Source organism: Chiloscyllium plagiosum, unplaced genomic scaffold (genome assembly GCF_037043375.1).
Source record: "Chiloscyllium plagiosum isolate Xiang-an unplaced genomic scaffold, Cpla_swu_hap1 HiC_scaffold_7, whole genome shotgun sequence".
In the NCBI taxonomy this organism is placed as follows: domain Eukaryota; kingdom Metazoa; phylum Chordata; class Chondrichthyes; order Orectolobiformes; family Hemiscylliidae; genus Chiloscyllium; species Chiloscyllium plagiosum.
In genome coordinates, this window is record NW_028270145.1 from 96,922,532 (window position 1) to 96,941,270 (window position 18,739).

Here is an 18,739-nt window from a genome sequence, read left to right on the forward strand (position 1 = left end):
CGGTCACTGATCCCTCTGTCAAGGGGAAAAGTTTCTTCCTGTCCATCCTATCTATGCTACTCATAATATTAAATGTCTCAAACATGACCCCCTCCAATACTCTAGCTGTGGCCTAACAACCTCCAGCATAACCTCCATGCTCTTAAACTCTATGCCTTGTAATAAAGGCAAGTATGCCATGGGCCTTCTTAATCACTTTATCCACTTGTCACGTTATAGAACATAGAACAATACAGCACAGAACAGGCTCTTCGGCCCACGATGTTGTGCCGAACATTTGTCCTAGCTTAAGTACCCATCCATGTACCTATCCAATTGCCCCTTAAAGGTCACCAAAGATTCTGACTCTACCACTCCCACAGGCAGTGCATTTCATGCCCCCACCACTCTCTGGGTAAAGAACCCACCCCTGACATCTCCCCTATACCTTCCACCCTTCACCTTAAATTTATGTCCCCTTGTAACACTCTGTTGTACCCGGGGAAAAAGTTTCTGACTGTCTACTCTATCTATTCCTCTGATCATCTTATAAACCTCTATCAAGTCACCTCTCATCCTTCGCCGTTCCAATGAGAAAAGGCCTAGCACTCTCAACCTATCCTCGTACGACCTATTCTCCATTCCAGGCAACATCCTGGTAAATCTTCTCTGCACCCTCTCCAAAGCTTCCACATCTTTCCTAAAGTGAGGCGACCAGAACTGCACACAGTACTCCAAATGTGGCCTAACCAAAGTCCTGTACAGTTGCAACATCACTTCACGACTCTTGAATTCAATCCCTCTGCTAATGAACGCTAATACACCATAGGCCTTCTTACAAGCTCTATCCACCTGAGTGGCAACTTTCAAAGACCTATGAACATAGACCCCAAGATCCCTCTGTTCCTCCACCTCACTAAGAACCCTACCGTTAACCCTGTATTCCGCATTCTTATTTGTCTTTCCAAAATGGACAACCTCACACTTGGCAGGGTTGAACTCCATCTGCCACTCCTCAGCCCAGCTCTGCATCATATCCAAGTCCCTTTGCAGCCGACAAGAGCCCTCCTCACTATCCACAACTCCACCAATCTTCGTATCATCTGCAAATTTACTGACCCACCCTTCGACTCCCTCATCTAAGTCATTAATAAAAATTACGAACAGCAGAGGACCCAGAACTGATCCCGTCGGAACTCCACTTGTAACTGGGCTCCAGGCTGAATATTTACCATCTACCACCACTCTCTGACTTCGACCGGTTAGCCAGTTTTCTATCCAATTGGCCAAAGTTCCCTCTATCCCACGCCTCCTGACTTTCCGCATAAGCCTACCATGGGGAACCTTATCAAATGCCTTACTAAAATCCATGTATACTACATCCACTGCTCTACCCTCATCCACATGCTTGGTCACCTCCTCAAAGAATTCAATCAGACTTGTAAGGCAAGACCTACCCTTCACAAATCCGTGCTGGCTGTCCCTAATCAAGCAGTGCCTTTCCAGATACTCATAAATCCTATCCCTCAGTACCCTTTCCATTACTTTACCTACCACCGAAGTAAGACTAACTGGCCTGTAATTCCCGGGGTTATCCCTATTCCCTTTTTTGAACAGGGGCACAACATTCGCCACTCTCCAGTCCCCTGGTACCACCCCCGTTGACAGTGAAGATGAAAAGATCATTGCCAACAGTACTGCAATTTCCTCTCTTGCTTCCCACATAATCCTAGGATATATCCCATCAGGCCCAGGGGACTTGTCTATCCTCAAGTTGTTCAAAATGTCCAACACATCTTCCTTCCTAACAAGTATCTCCTCTAGCTTACCAGTCCGTTTCACACTCTCCTCTTCAACAATACGGTTCCTCTCATTCGTAAATACTGAAGAAAAGTACTCATTCAAGACCTCTCCTATCTCTTCCGACTCAATACACAGTATCCCACTACTGTCCTTGATTGGACCTACCCTCGTTCTCGTCATTCTCATGTTTCTCACATACGCATAAAATGCCTTTGGGTTGTCCTTGATCCTATCCGCCAGAGATTTTTCATGCCCTCTCTTGGCTCTCCTAATCCCTTTCTTCAGCTCCCTTCTGGCTATCCTGTATCCCTCCACTGCTCTGTCTGAACCCTGTTTCCTCAACCTTATGTAAGCCTCCTTCTTCCTCTTTACAAGACATTCAACCTCTCTCGTCAACCAAGGTTCCCGCACACGACCATTTCTTTCCTGCCTGACAGGTACATACATATCAAGGATACGTCGTATCTGTTCCTTGAAAAAGTTCCACATTTCCACGACATCCTTCCCTGACAGCCTATGCTCCCAACTTATGCTCCTCAGATCCTGTCTTACAGCATCGTAATTACCTTTCCCCCAATTGTAAAACCTACCCTGTTGCACGCACCTATCTCTCTCCATAACCAAGGTGAAAGTCACAGAATTGTGGTCACCATCACCAAAATGTTCTCCACTAACAAGCCCATCACTTGTCCCGGTTCATTACCGAGTACCAAATCCAATATGGCCTCCCCTCTGGTCGGACAATCTACATACTGTGTTAGAAAAGCTTCCTGGACACACTGCGCAAACACCGCCCCATCCAATCTACTTGATCTAAAGAGCTTCCAATAAATATTTGGGAAGTTGAAATCGTCCATGACTACTACCCTGTGGCTTCTGCACCTTTCCAAAATCTGTTTCCCAATCTGTTTCTCCACATCTCGGCTGCTATTGGGGGGCCTATAGTAAACACCCAACAAGGTGACTACACCTTTCTTATTTCTGACTTCAGCCCATACTACCTCTAAAGGCAGATCCCCCTCGAACTGCCTTTCTGCAGCTGTTATACCATTTCTAATTAGCAACGCCACCCCCCGTCCTTTTTTACCACCCTCCCTAATCCTACTGAAACATCTGTAACCAGGAACCTCCAACAACCATTCCTGTCCCTCTTCTATCCACGTTTCTGTGATGGCCACAACATCGTAGTCCCAGGTACCTATCCACGCCTTAAGTTCACCGACCTTATTTCTGATACTCCTTGCGTTGAAGTATACGCACTTGAACTCATCTCTGTGTCCGCAAGTATTCCCTGTCAGTGCTACCTTCTTCACAGCCTCCCCACACACTTGGACATCCTGACAAACAGCTAGCCTACTTATCTTAAGGGACTGGTGTACATGCACACCGAGGTCCCTCTGATTCTTGGTGCTTCCCAGAGTTCTACTATTCATCATGCGTTCCCTTTCCTTGCTTGCCCTGCCCAAGGCATCACCTCATACAAAAGTGGATTGAATTCCTTTTGCCACTGTCCAGCCCATCTGACCAGCCTGGGGGACTTCAAGACTTGGGGGCATATTTTTAAGCTGAGAGGAGAGAGATTTTAAAAAGACATTAGAAGGAAATTTTTTACACAGAAGTCAATTCATGTGTGGAATGGACTTCTTGAGGAAATGGAGGACATGGGCACAGTTATGTTTAAAAGACACTTAGGTAAGTACATGAATAGGAAAGGTTTGAAGGGATGTGGGCCAGGAGAGGCAGGTGGGACTAGTTTAGTTTGGGATTATAGTATGGCTTGGCATGGATTGGTTGCACCAAAGGGTCTGTTTCCATGCTGTAAGTCTCTGACTCCACCAATTTTCGTATCATCTGTGAATTTACTGATCGACCATCCTACATTGAATTCTAACTTGTTTACCTAAACCACAAACAGCAAGGCCCCAATGGTGAGTGATCCCCGCTGAACCCCACTGGATATAGACTTCCAGTCACAAAAACACCCCTCAATCATCACTCTCTAATTCCTGCCACTCAGCCAAATGCGGATCCTATTTGCCAAATTTCCTTGAATCCCCTGGACTCTTATCTTCACCATCAGTGTCCCATGAGTGACCTTATCAAAGCCTTACTGAAATCCAAGTAGATAACATCGAATCCATTGCCCTTGCCTACACAACCGGTTACCTCTTCAAAAAATTAAATCAAATTGGCCAGACATGACCTTCCCTTAACAAAACCAAGCTGATTATTCTTGGTTTATCCCTGCCTCTCCATGTGCAGATTAATGCTGTCCCTCAGAATTGCATCCAACCATTTCCCCCTCACTGAGGTTAGGCTGACTCCTTGCTCCCTTTTTTAAATAATAGTACGACACTGGCTATCTTTCAGTCTTCTGGCAAGTCTCTTCCTTGAGAAGAATTGAAAATTATTGCCAACACCTCTGTAATTCGTCACTCAACAGCCCAAGGTACATTTCATCTGGTCCTGAAGATATATCTATGTTCCAGCCTGCCGGGCACTCGGATCTCCTCTCTGTCTATGTCAGATCACAGTCCTTCTCCCTGATTTCTATACCCACATCATCCTTCTCACTGGTGAACACCATCACAAGGTATTCATTTAGAAAATTACTGTAGCTTCTAACTCCAAGTACAAATTACTGCTGTAGCTCCTAATGGGCCTGACTCTCTTCCTAATTATCTTTTTACCCTTAATGTAAATTAACTTAGGATTTTCCTTTATTTTACTGGTCATTATTCTTTCATGCCTCCTTTTTGTTCTCCTAATTTCCTTTTTAATTTTCTATTGCACATTTTGTACTCTTCCACGGCTTATGTTGTTTTGGGCCCTTGGAGTGTGCCATAAGCCTCTGAGACTTCATAAAACTCTAGTTAGGCCTCATTTAGAATACTGTGTCCAATTTTGGGCCCCTCACCACAGGAAGGACATACTGGCATTGGAGCATGTCCAGCGGAGATTTACACAGATGATCCCTGGAATGGTTGGCCTACAAATGGTTGAGGATCCTGGGATTGTATTCATTAGAGTTTCCTGAAGAGGGGCTTATGCCCGAAACGTCGATTCTCCTGTTCCCTGGATGCTGCCTGACCTGCTGCGCTGTTCCAGCAACACATTTTCAGCTCTGATCTCCAGCATCTGCAGACCTCACTTTCTCCTCCTTCATTAGAGTTTAGAAGGTTGAGGGGAGATCTAATAGAAACTTACAAGATAATGCATGGCTTAGAAAGGGTAGACGCTGGGAATTTGTTTCCGTTAGTCGGCAAGATTAGGACCTGTGGGCACTGCCTTAAAATTAGAGGGGGTCAATTTAAAACAGAAATGAGGAAACATTTCTTCAGCCAGAGAGTGGTGGGCCTGTGGAATTCATTGCCACGAAGCGCAGTAGAGGCCGGGACATTAAAGGTCTTCAAGGCAGAGTTTGATAAATTCTTGATCTCGCAAGGAATTAAGGACTACGGGGAGAGTGCAGGTAAGTGGAGCTGAAATGCCCATCAGCCATGATTAAATGGCAGAGTGGACTCGATGGGCCGAATGGCCTTACTTCCGCTCCTATGTCTTATGGTGTTATGGTCTTTATCTCCATATCCCACCCCTGATATCCAGCATTTCCTGCCCCTGCCCCATACTTTGTCTTTATAAGAACATGTTAACCCTGTACACTCCCTATTTCCTTCCTAAATGTGTCCTGTTGTTCTGACACAGACTCACCTAAAAGTATCTGCTCCCAGTCCAATCTGGCCAAATCATACTGAACATTATGAAAATCAGCCTCTCACTAGTTTAGAACTATGATTTCAGGCCTACCCTGGTCTACAAAACACTACTTCTCTGATAATTCAGTCACTTGCCCTGCTACATTCCCTAAAATTAAGTTCAGGACTGCTCCATCTATTATAAGGCCTCTTATGTACCGGCTTAAAGCTCTCCTGGATACATTTTGAGAATTTCATTCCCTTTAACCCTTTCACACTATGACTTTCCCAGTTAATATTGGGATTCCTATAATATCCTATTAGTTTAACACTTCTTTGACATTTGACATTTTACATATCTGCTCTTCTACTTCTCTTGGACTTTTGGAGGCTGAGAGTAAACTCCCAGCAATGTGACTGCTCCTCTTTGGTATTTAAGTTCTGCCCTTGACTTCATTCGACGAGCTTTCTAAGGTATCAACCCTCCTTACTACTGTATTTGATTCCCTAGTCAATATTACGACACCTTCCTCCTCTATTAATCTCCTTCTCTGCCTTTCCAGAAAACCCTATATTCTAGAACATTGAGCTGCCAATACTATCTCAATCACATCTCAGTGATTGCAATGTTTTAATATATGCCCTCAACTCATTTGCCACATTTGTCAGATTCTTTGCATTAAAATAAATGCCATCCGACTATGCCAAATTCATTTGTGCCTTAACTCGCCTATAATTTCTCTGTTGTCTTGATTCCTTTGCTGTCTCTTCTAATTTTGGCTGTTCATCTTCCCCATCCTGAACCTTGACTCAGGATCCTACCCCTGCTAAGTTAGTATAACCCCCTCTCCAACAGAAGTAACAAGGCTCCCGTCAAGGATGCTGGTCCCATTCTGGTTTGGATGCAACCCATCCACATTGTACGGGTCCCACTGCTCACCCCCCTCCCCCCACACCCCCACCCCACCCCCAAAATGTCATAAAGTTCAGAAATCTAAACCCTCCCACCTGCACCATCTCTCCAGCCACATATTCATCTGGGCCAACCTCCTACTTCTATACTCACTCACGCATAGCACTGGAAATAGTCCAAAGAAGGCTAGCTTTTGAGTACCTGTTCTTTAATTTACTTCCTTGTTCCTTAAATTCCACTTCTGGGACCATGTCCCTTTTTCTACCAGTGTCACTGATACCAATATATACCATGATCTCTGTTTGGCCTCCCCCTTAAGAATGCCCTGCATCCTGACCATGGCATCTGGAAGGCAGCATACATCCTGGAGTGTCTTTTACACCTGCAGAAACACCTATCTGTTCCACTTACATTCGAATCCCTTACTTTCTTCCTTCCCCCTTGTGCAGCAGACCTACCCTGGTATCGTGAAATTGGCTGCCACTGCTTTCACCCACACAGTTTCCAAAATGGTAGAACTGTTCGAAGGGAGGATGGCAATCAGGGATTCCTGCACTAGCTGCCTTCCATTACTGTCTGGTGGTCACCTATGCCTTTACCACCTGTTTCATTTTCATCTATGATGTGATGTGTGACCATCTCAGTGAATGCGCTGTCCATTAGATGCTCAGTATTACAAATGACGCTCCACAGTAAATTCACCCACAGCTCCAGCTCTAAAATGTGGTTGGTCAGCAGCTGCAGCTGGACGCACTTCCAACATCGATCACTCAGGACACCTGAAGCTTCCTTGATTTTTATTACACAAGAGGAACATATCATGGGTATGAGGTTTGCAGCCATGACTTCCTTTAAGCTCCTTAGTCACTTTTTTTCAAAAACAAGTTACTAATTATACATGTATAAGAATATTAACTTACTTCCCTTATGCTTCCTGTACTTTCTTTGCCCCACTTTGCTTACTTATATTACTTTATTATTATAGGTCCTAACTTTTACAGTATTCCTGTTTCTCATTTCCTCCTTTCTTCCAAAAAATACACTTTTTTAAAATCACCAAGCAATCAACACATCACTTTCCTGTGATGTCACTGTTTGATTTATTTTCTCAATCAAAACAAAACAAAGCAAAAACCAACTCTTTTCCTCTGCACCAAATTTCTGTGGTGCGCCAAATTCCCAGAAAAAGGCACTCCCATCCTGATTACACTCCTTTCCATCAGGCAGGAGATACAAAAGTTTGAATACGTGTACCAACAGATTTAACAACAGCTTTTTCTCGGCTGTAATCAGACTTATGAACGGACCTCTCATGTATTAGAGCTGATCTTCCTCTGTACTTCCTCTGCAGCTGTAACACTATGTTCTGCATTCTATTCTATTACCCTGAAGCACGTACGCAAGGTATCATTTGTTTGGTTAGCACATGAAACACTGCTGTGTCTCAGTACATGTGACAATAATAGATCAAATCAAAATCAAAAAGTCACTCAGGATGTTCCTCACTCTGTCTCAACTGCTTGTGTGATTTCACTGTCCTGGATGGTGTTAAGCTTCTTGTGTTGTTGGGACTGCACATATCCCAGTAAGTAGGCAGCACTCACATCACATTCCTCACTTGTGGCTTTAGATGGTGGACAGGATTTGGGGAGTCAGGAGATGAGTAATTCATTCTATCCATTCAAACTTTTGACCAGCTCAGCCCAAATCTGGGTGTTGTTCAGGTCTTGCTGCATTTGGACATCGACTGTTTCAATATTTGAGGAGTATCGAAATTATACTTAACATCCCCACTTCTGGCCATAAAATGGAGGGAAGGTCATTGGCAAAGCAGCTGAAGACCTCTGCAGTGATGTCCTTGGGCTGTGATGAGTGACTTCTAACAGCCACAGACATATTTACTTGTGCTAGATATCACTCCAACAAGCTAGGAGTTCCCCCGCCCACCCCAAAATTCCCATTGATTCCAGTTTTGCAAGAGCTCCCTGATGCAAGAGCTCGATCAAATGCAGCCTTGATGTCCAAGGGCTGTCACTCTCACCTCACCTCTATAATTCAACTCTTCTGTCCATGTTTGAAACAAGGCTGTAATGAGGTCAGGAGCTGAGTGGCCCTGGCAGAACCCAAACTGGGCATCACTGAGCAGGTTATTGCTGAGCGACTGCTGCTGGATAGCACTGTTGAGACCCTTCCCATCACTTTACTGATGACAAAATTGAAAGTGCAATGTTAGCGTTAATTTCAAGAGGGCTACAATACAAGAGCAGGGACTGTTAAGACTGTATAAGGGTCTGCTCAGACCTCATTTGGAATTTATGAGCAGTTTTGGGCCCCATATCTAAGGAAGGATGCGTTGGTATACAAGGGTGTTCAGAGAACGTTCACAAGTATGATCACAGGAACAAAGGGCTTGACATCTGAAGAACTTAGAATTTTGAAGGATGAGGGGCTAATTTGACTGAAACTTACAGAATACTGAGAGGCCTGGATAGAGTGAACACGGAGATGATGTTTGCAATAACAGGAGGCATTGATGTGAAACTTTGTTGAAAGGTATTCCTGCAAAGTGCCTTGGGGTGTTTTACCAAGCAAAAGATGTCGCATAAATACAAGTCTTCACTGGCAAAAGCATGCAAGTGAAGAACACAGACAGACTTACCATCAGCTGGACTCAAGCCTCTTGCAGCTGAGATCATGGAGAGCGTGGGGCTACCATGCATGGTCCTCAGGTAATGCTCCATGTGGGGGTTGACATAAGGATGGGGAGGGCTGAAAGGAGACTCGCCCGTGGCTGCTGGATTCCGATGAGGAGACAGCCTAATGAGGGAGATGTCGGAGAAGACAGGGCTTCCAGTCAAGGCAGGAGGCCTGAGGAAAGAGAAGCACAAAATGTTTGAAAGTTCAGGCAACTTTCTATCTGCATTCCCATTGAGAAGTGTGCAGCTGGCTATCTGAGTCTGTTGATCGGAAGTGCATTTGATGTGAACATTTATATTCAACCCTGCTTTGAGCTCGGACATAGAGTCATACAACACTGAAATAGAGCCTGTGGTCCATGCCAAACATATCCCAAACCAAACTAATCCCATATGCCTGCTCCTGGCCTATATCTCTCCAAACTTTTCCTATTCATGTACTTATCCAAATGTCTTTTAAATATTGTAACTGTATCCGCATCCACCACTTCCTCAGGAAGTTTAATCCACATGTGAACCACCCTCTGTGTAAAACATTTGTCCCTCATGTCCTCTCTCTTCTCACCTTAAAAACGTGCCCTCTAGTCTCACAAACCCCTATCCTCAGGAAAAGATACCTACCATTAACCTGATCTATACCACTCATGATTTTATAAACCTCTATGAGGCCCCTCTCAATGTTTTATGTTCCAGTGAAGAAAGGTCCCAGCCTATCAAACCTTTCTTCATAATTCAAAGCTTCCATACCTGGCAACATCCTGGTAAATCTCATATGATCATTTTTGTGCACTATGACACAAAGCTGGTCGAAGTGGGAGGGAGCAAGACTCCAAGTTATAACTCAGGTCTGAATTCATCATAAAACTGGAGCTAACCAACACCAGCAACATCTCCCCTCACCTACCACACTCCATGGTGATAAAAGTACATTTTACTCCAGGAATGCATGGAAAATTTTCATAACACCTTAAGATATTGCCTTTGGGTGGAAAGAGACAAGCTCAAATGATGGCACACTAAACGATGAGCTTCATTTATGATTTGGAACCATGTGCCACTCCTCCTCCCACTATTAAACAGAAGACAAGACCATATAGGTCTCCCTTGACAACTTTTTAATGCTGGTTCTAGTGATTCTGGAAGTGACAGGATATTCTAAGCAGGTCAATTGTCCCCTGGTGGATAAGGTATTTTGCTAAAAGAGGGAAGGAGAGGGGTAACTCAGAGGGAGAAAAGGAAGAAAATAATACCAGCACAGCGAACGTTGATTAACTTGAATTAAATGTCATGAAAGTAAGTGTTACGTCTTGATTAAAAATTCCTTTGGATGTTGTCCCAAGCGAGAGGGATCTCTGACCTGATTTTGGAGAACAACTTTATAAATTACACTGCTGTTATTGGAAATAAAATAAAAAGACTTCAATGCCAATTTTAACTTAACATGCCCAGTGGGAGCAGGGAAGAGTTGAGTGGGAAGCCCAACTCAAACCCACCCATTCCTACCAGATGGATTAGGTTAAAGGAAGGACTTTGAAATTAAATGGGATCTTCTCACATCTTGCGGAGCTGTGTGAGAGAACATCATATATTGCAATATTGTTGACATGTAGGTAGACACTAGTTATTTTCATCTGCTTTGGCGATGGTTCTTAGGGATAAATGGATCAAAGGGGGAAAGCAGGGTTAAGGCACTGAGTTAGATGATTACTCATGATCATATTGAGATATGCAGCCTCTATCTGATAGGACTGGATGGGTTTGATTTGGGTATGCCACTCAATTCTTTTCTGTTCCCATTTGATAAATTAGCTTAAAATTGGCATTGAAGTTTTTTCCTTTTATTTTCAATAATAGCATTGTAATTCATAACGTCGTTCTCTAAAGTCATACTGAGTGATGGAGCACTCGAATGGCCAAATGGCTGATCTCTGCTCCTAGTTTTTCCATCTCAACGGTATGAGGGAGGGAAGAATGCTCCATGCTTTTTTAAAATATTGTCAATGATTTACCAGGTGAACCATACAAATCCTCACTTTAACATCTTATTTGAAGGATGTCATTTTAGGCACTGTGACTATCCCTCGATACTACACTGCGGGATTTCTATACTGCTGTTGAACTTTAATCCTCTGTCTTGTGGTTCAGACTCAAAGGTGCTGGCGAACTGTTCTACCTAATTACTACGTCACCAGTTAGTAACAACAGCACATTCAGGTGTTAATACATTTTAAGTCTATGTTCATTCATCCAGCAACTCACTGTTTAGGGCTTTCTAATTGAGTTTCTGTTACCACCACATATCTGAATCAAAATCATAAATAAGATGAACTGCTGGGACTAACACCACAGGACATGATTACACCTTGAGATCTCTGCAGCCTTTGACATGATTAATGACACCATCCCCTTCCAAGTGCTGTCACCAGTTGCCCAACCCTATTCTTAACTGGTTGTATTTTGACCCATCCAATTCTAGTCAGCACTTCTCCACCTATCTATGTATTTGTGGTGCCATCCTCATTTTCATTGATGTGTTAACCTGCGTTACCTAAAGACACAGGGTCAGTTTTCTCAGAGATGCTGACAACACCCAGCACTACTGTCTAAACTGCTCCACTTCCTCCATTAGATGGTTAGTCCAGCATTTTGTTTTCCTTAAACAGTGGTAAGATTGAAACATCCAGCTTCAGCCACCACTACAAATTTGGAATCTTAGCGATCAACTCTATTTCCCTCAGCAGCCAGCCAGACTGCCCAGGAGCGCTAAAAATATCCTCTGACATTAAAGAATACCCAATGTCACCTCCATTGACAACTCCATTTTTCAGGCCATCTACCGCTGAAACCATCACCCATGTCTCCGTCACTTCCAGTGCCAAGAATGGCCATTCTGTTTCTGCCTGTTGGGAACCACAATTGTCTGAAAAATATGATGCTCTTATTCTGGACAGCACCAAGCCTTATTTGTTCATTCCCTGATCCCTCCAAGCCGTCATCCTGGCCCTCAATGGCTCCAATTTAAATTATCTTTCTTGTATTTAAATCAGGTTAAGGTCTTGTTCTCTCTCTATTTTTGTAACCTGCTTCAGTGCTGCCTACACACCTACTCACCATCTTGCTTCCATTTCTCTGATCTGCTCTTTAAGACATTCTCCTTCAATTCAATACTATCAGCTGTTCCTTCTGCTCCACTCTGGGATTTTCTCTCTAGCATGGCCTGCCACTGCCCCGTCTTCTGCTCTTTGGAAGCATGCTTCTTAAAATCCAACTCATTGGCTGCGCTTTTTGATAATTTACCCACCCTCCCCCAATATTGCCTCCACTCTGGCTCAGTGTTCATAATGGCCATCCAACTCTGCCTTGGGACATCTGTCTCTGCATCTAGGGCGCCACAGAAATTCCTCCTTTTTTATTGTGGTTGTTGCATTTTCAGAAGAAAAGATGACAAAAATCTGAAAGGCAGGACCTTAAAATAAACAGAGGTTTTCAGCACCCCATGTTGCTCTGGTTGCAGCTGATGTGTGGCAAACATAGGGTCTGAAAAGTTCAGCTGAACTAATTCACCGAAACACCTCATTTATCAACCTGACAAGAAGGATTTCAAAAGCAACAGGTAGCAGAATCACTAAAATTCACCGCTTGATCATGCAGAAAGATACACACTACCTCCACAGCTAATGGAACCTGATTGAAATGATCAGACAGCTTTACCCTTTCCTTGGGTTAGTGTTCCTACTTCTTGGGTGATGTGTATTTGAGTTTCCCTTGAGAAAGCAATTCACAGTTAATAGATTGGAATAGCTTCCTGCCTCTTTTTGCAACAGTGCATCTTAACTTGGATATCATGTTTAGTTGAACCAAGTTGTATCCACGGTCCAAAATGAGAATGACAAAGCTGAAGGTTTCTGCCCTTGTATTACACCAATGCACAACTTTAAAAAGGTTACAAACATTTCACAAGCTTGGAGCAAATTGGCATTAATATACTGCCTTTCACATCCTGAAGATATGTCAAACACTTCAAAGCCAATGAATTACTCTTGGACAGTAGTTATTGTTGAAAAGCAGACCAACACAATAGTCAAAAAGCATCAAGAAGATAAATAATTCAGTTTGGTGGTGTTGGTTCAAGGGTAAACATTGACCAGGATACTGGGAGACATCTTAGCTACACTTTAAACAGTGCCACAATCTCTTACTTCCACTTGAATCCAGGCAGACTAGAACTCAGTGTAATGCCTCATTGTTAAGAAGGCACCTCCAACAGTGAAGCACCCTCTCAACGCTACAATTAAATTGCCTGGATTATGTGATTCAAACCCACAACCTTCTGATTCAGAGGTGAGAGCTCTAGCCACAGTACCCATAGAATAGAATAGAAACCCTACAGTGTGACAACAGGCCCTTCGGTCCAACAAGTCCACACCGACCCTCTGAAGAGTAACCCACCCAGACCCACTCCCCGACCCTATTGCTCTACATTTTCCCCTGATTAATGCACCTAACCTACACATACCTGAACATCATAGGCATTTTATCATGGCTAATTCACCTACCCTGTACATCTTTGGACTGTGGTAGGAAATTCACATAGACATGGGGAGAATGTGCAAATTCCACTCAGACAGTCACCTGAGGTGGGAATTGAACCCGTGTCCCTGGTGCTGTGAGGCAGCAGTGCTAACCACTGAGCCACTGTGCTGCCCATATGTTAAGTTAAAGATTTTTCCCCCAACTTTGGGTTTTTAAGAAGCAGTGCTATATCCTCCGTCCATTGCTATTCTCAGTTGTTAAAACATCGACATTGCATGTGAGCCGTCAGACAGAAGTGGAGCTGGTTAAAAAAAATACCTGGAGCTGATGCCAATTCCCAGCTAAAGCTGCCATTTCTCTGGTACCAAAGTAAGATGGAAAACAGCAGATTTAAATGAGCTGGTGAATGAAGTGGTTGGGTGCTGACCTTGGTCTTCGGGTTTAAATGGGAATGTGCCATTAGTCACAGCTAGCTGCAGTTGTTCAAATAAAAGCGAGTCCATTTTTTGCTTCAGCCTTTGTGTTTGAATCATGCTCCATATACATCATGTTACCTGACCAATTGTCCAGCTGTGATTCTAATCTTACCACTTATAAATTCCAATCTCTCCCTTCCGCCACCCCATCCCCCGCTTTAAAATGCGGAGTACAAAATAAATGTGAGCCAACCTGCCCTGTTTCAGGAGACTTCCAGCATCCTATTAACAGCCAATCCTAGAAGAAGAGCAAGGAGACTTGGGACACAGATGTACTCAAGACATTTGAAAAGTAATTTTTCTAAAATTTGGGAATAACTTACACATGTGCTGACAAAAATTGCAAGACCAAAACACCGTCTATTTTTTAAAAATAGATTCATAGAATGCCTACAGTGTGGAAGCAGGCCATTGCCCAACGAGTCCACACCAACCCACCAAAGGGCATTCCACCCAGACCCACCTCCCATTTCCCATGCACCTAACCTACACATCCCTGAACACTATCGGGTAATTTAGCATGGCCAAATTACCTAACCTGCACATCTTTGGATCGTGAGAGGAAACCAGAGCTCCTGGTGGAGATATGAGGAGAACATGCAAACTCCACACAGTCAGTCGCCCAAGGGTAGAATTGAACGTCGGTTCCTAACACTGTGAGGCAGCAGTGCTAACCACTGAGCCACCATGTCATCCCCACATCACCCTGACAGCTTTTTCTCAGCAAGGCAAGACATCAGGATGCCCTTGGTCAGAGTAGATGGAACAGAATTATGTGATATCAATTCCAAACAGCCTTCATTTACTCTGTTTAATATGTGCCAGGACCCTCCCTTTGATTATATCAGAAGCTCACAGGCACAAGCCTAAGCTTGTTAATATTGTAGCTCACACATTGTAAACTATTAGATCAGAGTTAGAGGTAAAATTAGGTAATGCTGTCTATTAGGGAGTTAAAGAAGTTTCTCGATGGACACAAACTTGACTTGTGAGTTTGATACTAACATAAAATCACTGTTCTGTGACTGTGCAGTACAGTTTCTAGAGGACAACACTGCCACCTTATAGGCATATAAGTCTATGTGTTGATAAAAAAACGCTGAAAGATTCCAGCCACAATTCTAAACTAAGCAGATAGTGCTGCAGCAGTGTTGTCAGGGAGGGATCAGTGTTTGAGGTGGGGTCTATTCTGAGTCTGGGATTTCAGTGTTTCCACAATATGCCACACAATTACAAACAGAAACAACAGACAGCAGTCACATTCATAGGGATTAAACAGGGAGATAGACTTTTGTTTGAAATAAACTGTCAGCAAAACTTGCTTAGCCGTTGTAACTGTAGAACCATGGAAAATAAAATTAAAACAAAAGTGTCCAAGGCCAAGAATGAAAGAAAAGGGAATAAATGAACCGAGAACAGTCAATGGAAATGAGAAACTGCAAACAGCTTTTGAAATATCTTCCCCTGTTCCTGCACTTGCTAATTCTCCCTTTCTTTATAAAGGCTTCTACAAACCCCTAGCCGGAGGTGGGTACTGCAGATGCTGGAGATTACAGTCAAGATTAGAGTGGTGCTGGAAAAGCACAGCAGGTCAGGTAGCATCCGAGGAGCAAGAAAAAGCTCTTCATCAGGAATGACAAGTAAACCTACTAATGGTTCCTCATATGTACACCTTGACTTTATTGGAATGGAAATCCACTAGAGATGGTGCTGTAGAGACTGTGGCCTCAACAAGTCCAACACCAGACCTCATGCTTAAGCCAAATGTACCTTGCATGTGCCAGAAGCCTCTCAGTGAGTGCTGTCTTAGCATCACTTAATCGCCGCTCTATTTGAGAGTTTGGAACATACAGCTCCATTCAACACACTTGCTTACTATCCTTCAAAGACTATAGGCTTTTCCTGCGTGGGTCAGGAGCCAGTTGACAGAGTCAAAGTGAAGGTTGAGAAATCTGCAGTATGTTGGAAACAGTCATTGTGTGGGTGGTCACTTAACAGCTCGAAGTGGCCTCACCATTCCATTGAGAACTTGAACTTGGAAGGCTAATAGAAGGGCTTGCAGCTCAGGTAACAGCAGGATGTCAACACTGATATATCAGGAGATGGCGTGTAGCAAAATAGAGATTTCCTCTCATTAACAATTGATCTGGTGGCCAGGCCATCACTGGGCAGTGCTGGACTGTAGTTAAGCTCAGGATCCTCTCAGCCTGTCTTATTGCTAGCCCCAGGGGCCAGATCACTGCAGGAAGCTGCAGCGCCCCCTGTTGCCTGTGAAAAATCTGCAGCCTGATTAGAAAACCTCAATCAGCCTCCAACAATTAAGTGAGCATTATCTGGGTCAGTTGGAAATCAGAAAGGGCAAGGCTGGGTGCCAGGAAATCAGGGTGGGGCAGCTTGCCCGTGATGACAAGTTATAGCATGATTGTGAACTGGGAGTCGAGAATGAGCATAAGGCATGAACATACCAACATCTTCAGCAATCGTAGTGATGCCAGGCTGCCATGGGGTTTGTCACAAGATGAGGCATAGAACAACCTATTCAATAGGGTTCTTATTCCCCCATTACTTCTGCATTGCTCCCTTTCCCTTCTATTGTGTGCCACCTACAAGAGAGAGGAATTACTATCAGCAATTTTGTTGCACTGAGCTTTGATGATGTTCTGCGAAAGCTGAAGAGCTGCAGATATGTGGAACTGAATTTGAGATTGATATCTTTGGAATCTGTGACTGCATGATGGCGTATCTGGATGTGAGACATGAGTTCCTGAGTGCCAATGCACGAGTGAAGGGCACGTAGTGAATTGGGCTTTATAGGAGTTTGGTGGTATGGTGAGTCAGATGTGTTTATGGAAGCATTCACTGAATCTGCATCCCGACATGAGGTCACTAGACGTCTTGTGGCACCACTGTCAGGTTCGTGAGACAGACATTGGGAATTCACCTAGTGGACGGAGCCTTGTGTGCCTCCAACAATATACCTCAGCATGTCTCTTTCTCACCTAAACGGATAAAGCCTCTAGCCCATCAGTGGACTCGAAACACTCTCAGTGTCTTGATGATCCATTTTCCAATTTAAGAATCACAGAAATAGTATTCAGTAGTGACCTTCTGTGAAGGTTCCTTTTAAGAGGGACAGACTGTCTTGAAGAAGTGTAAGCTGTTGAATACACTATAAGAGAATGCTGCTTATTTCCTTGGTGGATGCTCAGGTAGCCAGGAACACTGGCTCCACTCCGAGCAATACCGTACCACAATCAGAGAAATAATGAGGCAGCATTATGCTTGCATCCTACCTACCATAATGGCAACAGCTGTGGTCAGATCACTCAGAAAATGGCACTGATTAATTTTTATCCCTGAATGTTTTTTTGATCAGGGCAAGGCATCAGAGTGACGACAAGCCTGGTTCAGACTAACACCTTCTCAAATGCATTTTACAACTGGTGTCCAACATAATAACAAATGCAAAATATTGTGGATGTTGATGATCTGAAATTAAATCAGAAAATGTTGGAAATACACAGCAGGTCTGCCAGTGTTTGAAGAAACAGAGAAACAGTAGTAACGGTTCGGGTTAATTAACTGATGACAAGACAACAGCTTGAAACACGAGCTCATGCCTCAGAAGTGGTAAAACCTGCTACATATTTTTAGTATTTACAGTTATGGTAGTGATGCATTCCCTCCGTGACTACCTGGTCAGGTCCACGCCCCCCTACGACCCACCCTCCCATCCTGGCACTTTCCCCTGCAACCGCAGGAACTGTAAAACCTGTACCCACACCTCCTCCCTCACCTCCATCCAAGGCCCTAAAGGAGCCTTCCACATCCATCAAAGTTTTACTTGCACATCCACTAATATCATTTATTGTATCCGTTGCTCCCGATGCGGTCTCCTCTACATTGGGGAGACTGGGCGCCTCCTAGCAGAGCGCTTCAGGGAACATCTCCGGGACACCCGCACCAATCAACCAAACCGCCCCGTGGCCCAACATTTCAACTCCCCCTCCCACTCTGCCGAGGATATGGAGGTGCTGGGCCTCCTCCACCGCCGCTCCCTCACCACCAGACGCATGGAAGAAGAACGCCTCATCTTCCGCCTCGGAATACTTCAACCCCAGGGCATCAATGTGGACTTCAACAGTTTCCTCATTTCCCCTTCCCCCACCTCATCCTAGTTTCTAACCTCCAGCTCAACACTGTCCCTTTGACTTGTCCGGACTTGTCCGACCTGCCCAGCTCCTTTCCCACCTATCCACTCCACCCTCTCCTCCCTGACCTATCACCTTCATCTCCTCCCCCACTGACCTATTGTACTCTATGCTACTTTCTCCCCACCCCCACCCTCCTCTAGCTTATCTCTCCACGCTTCAGGTTCTCTGCCTTTATTCCTGATGAAGGGCTTTTGCCCGAAACGTCGATTTTGCCTGTCCTCGGATGCTGCCTGAATTGCTGTGCTCTTCCAGCACCACTGATCCAGAATCTGGTTTCCAGCATCTGCAGTCATTGTTTTTACCTCTCAAAGATCAGTAAGGCAGCCTTTGTGTGGAACCGCAGAAAATGGGGGAGATACTAAATGAATATTTTGCATCAGTATTTACTGTGGAAAAGGAAATAGAAGATATAGACTGTAGGGAAATAGAT

At 44.1% G+C, this 18,739-nt stretch overlaps 1 protein-coding gene and 1 long non-coding RNA gene across 8 annotated transcripts in view; one reads left to right on the top strand and one right to left on the bottom strand.

The window, feature by feature from the left end:
• gli2a (GLI family zinc finger 2a) overlaps positions 1 to 18,739 on the bottom strand; it is a 405,451-nt gene that overhangs the window by 106,589 nt on the left and 280,123 nt on the right. For all 6 annotated transcript variants that reach the window (XM_043694210.2, XM_043694206.2, XM_087989319.1 and 3 more), the window contains one exon: positions 9,050 to 9,258. In XM_043694210.2, the coding sequence (XP_043550145.1) occupies positions 9,050 to 9,258 (209 nt within the window). The remainder of the gene's footprint in view (positions 1 to 9,049; positions 9,259 to 18,739) is intronic.
• LOC148149669 (uncharacterized) overlaps positions 1 to 18,739 on the top strand; it is a 50,409-nt gene that overhangs the window by 2,527 nt on the left and 29,143 nt on the right. The window lies entirely within an intron of this gene.